This window comes from Sardina pilchardus, chromosome 13, assembly GCF_963854185.1.
Source record: "Sardina pilchardus chromosome 13, fSarPil1.1, whole genome shotgun sequence".
Taxonomy (NCBI): Eukaryota; Metazoa; Chordata; class Actinopteri; order Clupeiformes; family Clupeidae; genus Sardina; species Sardina pilchardus.
The window spans coordinates 10,294,796-10,302,735 of record NC_085006.1 but is presented as its reverse complement, the minus strand read 5'-3'; the positions used below and the strand labels follow the sequence as shown (position 1 = coordinate 10,302,735).

The window sequence follows — 7,940 nt, the reverse complement described above, 5'->3', positions numbered from 1 at the left end:
AATTGCCAACCACACAGTCACAGCCAATAGGTTTATGACAGGCATGTAGTCTAGCCTAAACCCTCTTGATGGGTTGCCTCATAGAGGACCATGGCGTGGAATGACACTGATTTTAGCGCCTTTCCCCAGAAAAAAATGTCAACCTGTAAATAGTCTATGCTAAGAAATTAAAATGATCCATTGTCTAAAACTTAAAATATTTTTCCTGTATCTTCAGATAACTGCTTTAAACATGCATGCCGGTGTGTAATTTCGGTAATTAATGTGTCATTACTAATTAATTGAACCGCCTATGCGATATCAAGGTCTTTCCTTGCGCTCTCAGTTTCTCAGTCAATCACGCACTATCACGCCCATCGCTAAAGCCCACTGGCATCGACAGATGAGCATAGAGCGCCACAGCAGCACCGCGACAGAGTGGGAACGGCACTACCTACATGAAAGTGCCATGCATGTTAATATGCCGTGTGTTTGGCGCATCTGTGAATACTTTTATGACCCCCACCCTTTTTCTTGTCAATGTAAAAGTGGACGTGTTCGAATTGGTGGCTGGAGCTATAACTTAGCATGAGAAACAATCCAAGTGTAGCCTGCCAGAAGTCCTGAAATAGCCAGAGGACCAGCAACCTTTGTTCTTGCATTTTTTCCTTTCCGTCTTTTCCTCGTAGTGAAGTAACATAAGGCATTGTTTCATGAGCTAAACAAGGCGAAAGGCAGCCAGAACAGGGGGTGACAGCCCGGAATACCACAGATCTCGTCGCCGGCTTCCGGGGATTCGGGACGGCATCAGACAACTGCAGACGTCGCTCTTGGGAAGGGCGAGCATCAACACTGAGGAATAATCTGGATAGTCACGGATAAAGTACACTTGGGGAAATGTCTAGGAAAGTCCAAAGAAGCGAAGTATGTGCGGACTGCAGTGCACCAGGTAAGACAACACTGAAATACTGAATAAGGGCGTTCATGGGAGGAATAGTCCCAAATAAGCGACAAGGAGGTGGATAAGGAGGCCTGTATCCGCCGCAACAATCCTGGATCAACCTTGCAGGAAAATGGCGTAGAGCCATGGGCGATACGTTTTAAAAAGCACTTGTTTGTTCTTTAATATGTTGTAGATAGCAGTTTTGAGTAACGTAATGTTTGCAGGCCAAATGCCTGATTAGAGAGCTATTTCGCTCGTGTTTACATGTCACTACTAATCAGAAAGATTTATCGTACCTGGCTAACAGCTAATATGTTGCTAGCTTGGTTGTTAGCTAATTTATCAGTAACGTTGGCCGCTGGTTGTGTAGGAAGATACATATCTAACTATCTAACAGTTTTGCCTTTCTTGAAGCATTTGTTAAACCACATGCATCATCTGCAGCAGTTTTGTTTTCTTCTGAGTGGAAGTCACCAAGCTACCCAACACTGGCTAGCTAGAATGTTAACCCAGATTTACAAACAGGAATACTGGCTTGGTAGCTGGCAAGCTGCAGTAAACCGATACAAGTACCGTGGTCTGATGTAGGCACGGTTTCTAATTGAGCTTTATTAACTAACATTAACTGTCTAAAATAATAAAAGTGCGCTTGCTTTTCAAAAGCCATTAACTTGGTTATCAAGCAGTTAACGTTAGCTTGAGAGCCAACTGATTCACCTTAAGTGCTAGCATAGCTATACAGTGTGATTAAAACCGCTTGTTTTATTTCTCACTATTAACATTATCGTCAGTAAGCTGTGTTGTCTGACTTGAAATAGCTTTGAATTAGTCAGTACAGTATGCTCATAATTACCAAAATGTTTGACTAAGATTGAAGTAAACACGTATAACTTAGCTTATTAGCATTGTGGTTAGCTAGCCTTGTAACTGCCCATCGTTACTCGCCAACGTTACTTTACCTGTAACTTAAAGTTACATTTTTCAAAACGAGCAACGTTTGACATTACTTGCTGACTTGAAGCAGTTCATTTCATACTACATTAACATTAACCTACCCTGTGAACTAGAAGGCATTTTTCGACGACGCTGAGGTCTAAAGAGTAAAGACTTTATAAAGGGTGTTTTAGTCGTCGTCAGCTTGGCATTGAGAGCTGTTACTTTCTCTGATGCTAGTCAATCAAGTGTAGGCTACGTCATAGGCCTACCAGTTACATAGTTTACTAATATGTGTAACTTGTCATTTTCTAACCTTGATTACTAAATTAACCTGGTGATATTCTTATGTAGACGTCATCATTTTCAGCTGAGCTGACAGACTGGATTGATTTAAAACTCATGATGCGAGCTGACAGTAAATCGCTGTTTTTGTTTTTCTGTGCTACTCTTGCATTGCCAATTCTCCCAGTCTAGTCATCGATGTAATGTTCAGCACTATTGACTCCAGCGCAGTCTAAGTTGGATTAGGATTGTACTGTTTTTCAGTTAACAGCAGACTAATTGGCTTAGGTCATGATTCTGTCTGGGTGTCCTGCCAGTTCATTAGCTTTCCAAATCCCACATCAGAGTCAGACTGCTGGGTATACGCGTCAGCAGATTGATTCGCGTTTTAAGAAGACCACCACGAAGACATCTCAGCACAACAGTAACCGCTCTGTAACCCGATGTGCAATGCCCACAAAATTGCAAATTGTGTTACATTGTCATTCCAATGTGTTCACTAATCTCATTTGACACAAATCTTGTCTTTATGCCAGGATTGTTTTCCCAGACATGTCTGGCCTTATTGCATTAATGACCAAATGCCATTTTTCAAACACTACCTCTCAACTAGTTTTATGCTGGATGCAGTGCTATAGTATATAGCTATAGATATGCCCTGGTGCTGAGGATCTCTCTGTTTGCCTAGCCGTAGCCTTGGCCTTGTCCATTGGGCCCCACGAGGAGTGAAGATGGGGGGACATGGGGTGGCAGTGGGACGGGGTGGTGTGTGTTGTGGGGGGTGGGATGGCAGCTGCTCCTCGCTCCCTCACAGCTGCTGCTCTGCCTTCAGGAATGTGTGTGTGTGTTGTTTTCCGGTTCCTCTGTGCTGTCCCTGGCCTCTCTGATTTACGAGCCTGTATTATGGCCTCTGCGGTTACCTGCTCTCTCCAGCCACTCCGCAGTCACCTGCATTGTACTTAGCCTATTGCTGCTGCGGCCGCTACTTGCATGACTCTTGTTCTCTTCCCCCAATCCCCTCCGCCACACAACGGCATTCACCAGTGGCCCTGTAGCAGGTTCATGTCAGCCAGAAGCAGCTCTCTCTTCAGTCCAACCTTGGCTTTTAAATGCGCACTAATCATTATAGCTCCTAACTAGAAATGGGTGTTTTTCAGGTTGGGGTCGAGCCACCGTCGCAGCTAGAAATGGATGTTTTTCTGTGCCATGTTTGGGTGACTGAAAGTAGACAGTCAGCTACTCTAGGACAGCCCCTGGTGTTTTGGTTTCCACTCAACAGAAACACTGAATAATAGGACGCGGGTGGGTTGGGGAGGGGGGTGAAGATAAAGGAAAAAGCGATTTTTCCAATCATGCTTGGACGGGGAGAGTGGAACAGCACCATATGCTGGGAGTGTGTGTGTGTGTGTGTGTGTGTGTGTGTGTGTGTGTGTGTGTGTGTGTGTGTGTGTGTGTGTGTGTGTGTGTGTGTGTGTGTGTGTGTGTGTGTGTGTGTGTGTGTGTGTGTGTGTGTGTGTGTGTGTGTGTGTGTGTGTGTGTGTGAGAGAGAGAGAGAGATCACATTATGTGCACACAGTAAGTGGAACTAGAGAGATAGTGGGGGGTGCAAGAGCAGGGCAGGGTGGGGAGAGAAGGAAGAGAAAAGAGATAGAGATAGCAGTGGTGGGATCATCCTCCTATGAAGCGTGAATGATGAGAGGCTTTAACTTTTTACCGCAAATTAAAGGGAGAGTGCGCCCACTCCATTATTCTGTGGTGCCTCTCTCTCTCTCTCTCTCTTTCTCTCTCTCTCTCTCTCTCTCTCTCTCCCTCTCCCTCTCCCTCTCCCTCTCCCTCTCCCCTCACACACAAACTACACAGAAAGAAAGACACACACACACACACGCACACTACACTACACAGACACTACACAGACACACACAAGCCAAAGCAGTTCCTCTGGGCCGGCAGAGATCCCCTCTGATCTGCTGGGCATCAGCTTGAGTGCAGCCTAAGTAGCTTTGCTTTTCTGCGAGAGCTGATGTTTTAATCATTGGTGTTCTTTTTGTATCCCCCTTTTCCCCCCCCCCCGCAGTGTGATGACTAAGGGCCGTATCTCCCAGCCCACTCTGCTCGTCCCCTTTGACTGTTTCTATTAGGAAATAATATTCTGATTCATGACCTGTTTTGTGTATGCTTCATAGGGCATTATGTGAGCCCTTGATTAGACTGTGGCGATACGAGGTTTTCATTTAATGCCAGTGGTTCTTTTGCTATTCAGACACCCCAATGTACTTTTGTGGTGCATTACTTACTGTATTTTCTCTTCATACTAAATGTTGAAGAATCTAATCTTTCAAGGTGGCTCGCGGAGTGACGTATGAAGATCTCTGAGGCATCACATAACGGCCTCTCTCCACCTTCAGATGTGGTGGTGGTGGTGGTGGTGGGGTGGGGCGAGGCGGGGCATCATCCCCTGCCTTGGGACTTAGCTAAATGTGCACGGTGGATGATCGTGGCTGGTTAAATTTAGCAGGAAGCAGGAGGCACTGAGGCGCCCGGCGGTGCAGAGACGTCATGTCTGTCCATGGTCAGCCCACTCTCACCTGAGCGTAACCTGCTACTCCCCTGGGCCCATTCCGCTCCAGTTCTGTCCACCGCTGGTCCCCTCGTCCACCAACCACCCCCCCCCCCCACCGCGGTGACTCACCGTGACTGCTGTAGTAATGTAACGCCAAGTCTAATTCATATGGAGCCTTTAATAGCGGAGCCCCGGCTAACTGAGCACAGTATGGGGCGGCTCGGCTGCCGGTGGTGCCCCCCGGCTTACTGGCTCTTAGTGGCGTAGATGCTCATGAAGTTAATGGGGTGGTCTGCTGATTGCACTGGGCTAAATCCTCCATCTGTCCTCTCTGTCTCTGCCTCTGTCTGTGTCTGTGTCTGTCTCAGACCCGGGGTGGACCAGCATTAACAGGGGGGTGCTGATCTGTGATGAGTGCTGCTCGGTCCACCGCAGCCTGGGGCGACACATATCCATCGTCAAGCACCTGCGGCACAGTGGCTGGCCCCCTGCGCTGCTGCAGGTAGGCAAACACACACACACACACAATGCAAACATGGTCATAAAACAGGTATACATTCAAAGGGATATGCATTGTCCTTGTTACTGAGGTGTTATGAGCTGCAGTTTTCAAAGGGAGGGGTCATATATATGTATACACACACACACAGAGACATATAGATATAGTAATCCTAATCCATGTGTGAAGATTAGGCCTTAATCATAATGGTGCATTTTGTTCAGATTCTTTTATTTCTGACTTTTCTTTGTGTATTTCAGATGGTGCAGACCCTGGCCAGTAACGGTGCAAACTCTATCTGGGAGCACTCCCTGCTGGACCCTGCACAGGTGCAGAGTGGACGCAGGAAACCCAACCCACAAGACAAAGTCCAGTGAGTCCTTCTCACCCACATCCCGAACATTACCTAAAGCCACCCCTCTCTCTCTCTCTCTCTCTCTCTCTCTCTCTCTCTCTCTCTCTCTCTCTCTCTCTCTCTCTCTCTCTCTCTATCTATCTATCTATCTATCTATCTATCTATCTATCTATCTATCTATCTATCTATCTATCTATCTATCTCTCTCTCTCTCTCTCTCTCTCTCTCATATACACACACACACACACACACACACAGACCGCGACCAGGTTAGATTTATGGGGAGTTAAGCCCAAGAAATACGAGTGGAGTGTCGTGAGCCAGCATTGATCTGTTGGGAGGTTCATGGCATGTATTTTATTAAATGGACAGCACATGTTGGGCTGTAATTCAGTTTAATCCGTCCTGGACATGGAATACTAATTGCTTATCCAAACAGAACTGGTACATGTAAGGCAAGTGTACATAAACAGTGGTGAGAAAGCACAGTGCAGGCTGTTACCAGCCTTGCACTCAGTGCCTTGGCCCAAAAGGGGCATTGTTTCGCCAGCACTTGGTACGCTTTGGTGGCAGGATGGCAGGGTGTGCACCTCACACGTTTTGTTAACTGGCTAGCACAGCGTGACTGGCACAGTCACCACAAAGAGGCTTCTTAAGACGAACCAGCGCGTGTTTTGCTTCCTCATATGATGATAATGAACAGGTGTGTGATTTCCCTCTCTGGCCGTGGCCCCCTAACAACTGAGACTCTGTGGAAGCTTCAACAGCAAAATTCAAAATTTGACTCCAGCAGTTAATTACGCCCCAAAATCTCTTCTCGGTTGCTCTAAAGTACAAATGCAGAAGTTTTTTCATGAAAAAATTCCCCCAACCTCGTAAAATGGCTTAAATGTAACTGGGCACCCCCTCACACATCCAAAGAGGCGGGGTTACAGCGTCCGTACCTTAATAGGAGTCCACGTGGCCTGGGTTCGAATCCGGCATGGGTCATTTTCCGATCCGACCCCATCTCCCTCTCTCCCTCTCTCCCACTCGCTTCCTGTCACTTCTCCACTGTCCTGCCACATTAAAGGCATTAAGTCGTCGTCGTCGTCGTCCCCCCCCAAAAAAAAAAAAAATTACTCAAAAAAAATACGCAGACCATTTCTCTAACCTCCTCCCGTAATGGTACATGATGAACATAAAGATAGCATTATGTTCCCACTTTCAGTTGTGGATGTAGGTAGAAGTTGCTGGAGCCTTTTGTGAATGGTGAATGGTCTTTGGCTGTAATCAGCATAAAGCTCACTAAATAATTCATGTGGGTGCCAGATAAGCATAAGGGGGTGCTAGATATCTGCTAAAATGGGACTTTTTATTCCCCGGCCTAATTATAGGCTTGTAAATGGGCTTGTAAGATTGCATTTGAGCGTGTTTTTGTATACCTTCTATGTAAAGATCAGAGAACTTGGTAAAATACTCTGAAAAAAAATGTTCATCCATTCTATGTCGTCTTTAAAAAGTACAGCCTTTTGAAAAAACTTTACATCGTCATGTAAACAGAATAAAGGCCTTTTGGAAACGCTTCAGTCAGACCTCAGACTTCCAGAGCAAACAATCACATACTCATTGGCAATGAAAAGAAAGCCTATTTTAGTCACATCATGGTAATCAGCCAGTTTGGTCTATTGCTATGGTGAAGACTAATCTATCAGCAACAGTAGGGGCCCAAGCCTTTCCTGGGTTTGGTGGAAAGTGATGATCATAACCTTGTGAGGGAAATTCTGTTCACCCAAACCATGTTGGTTTCTGATGTCGACAAATAAACTGTTAAAAATAGAGCCATTGTTTTCATGGTACTCTTGTTCAGTTGTAGTAAACTCTAAAATGCACCACAGTTAAGCAACAAGTGTGTTTATTTTGCAAGAATGAAGACAGGTTTCTAAAATGGGGTCATATGGATGTGTAACCTTTTTAAAAACTTAAATAAAATAAAAAAAAACATTCCGTTGTCTTTTGGATGACCTTTCTTACATTGAGTTCAGTCTGTTGTGAGAAACGTAACTTTACGGGCGTGTGTGTGTGTGTGTGTGTGTGTGTGTGGGTGTGTGTGTGTGTGTGTGTGTGTGTGTGTGTGTGTGCTGGGTTAACAGAATCAACACACTTTCCTAACAGGTCATGGTTGTGTAGCGGTAGTGGCGTAGTTTAGCTGTGGTATCGTAGTGGTTAAGGAGGATGCATGTACAGTAGTAGCCAGAAATGTGGTGGGTTCAATTCCCAGATGCCACCATTGTGCCCCCCCAATGACATGCAGCTTAACTGTCATGTCTGTCATGGCACTCTACCTTTTCCTATGCTGCTTCCAGCTATTCAGATGGCATTTTTCTCAGCAGTGGTGTTAATCATA

The 7,940-nt window shown here is 45.7% G+C and overlaps 1 protein-coding gene across 2 annotated transcripts in view; it reads left to right on the top strand.

Moving 5' to 3' along the window:
* Nucleotides 1-405: 405 nt before the first annotated feature.
* git1 (G protein-coupled receptor kinase interacting ArfGAP 1) overlaps nucleotides 406-7,940 on the top strand; it is a 25,622-nt gene continuing 18,087 nt past the window's right edge. For both annotated transcript variants that reach the window (XM_062552103.1, XM_062552102.1), the window contains exons 1-3: nucleotides 406-928; nucleotides 5,069-5,202; nucleotides 5,460-5,572. In XM_062552103.1, coding sequence (XP_062408087.1) covers nucleotides 877-928; nucleotides 5,069-5,202; nucleotides 5,460-5,572 — 299 coding nt within the window. In that variant the 5' untranslated portion in view covers nucleotides 406-876. The remainder of the gene's footprint in view (nucleotides 929-5,068; nucleotides 5,203-5,459; nucleotides 5,573-7,940) is intronic.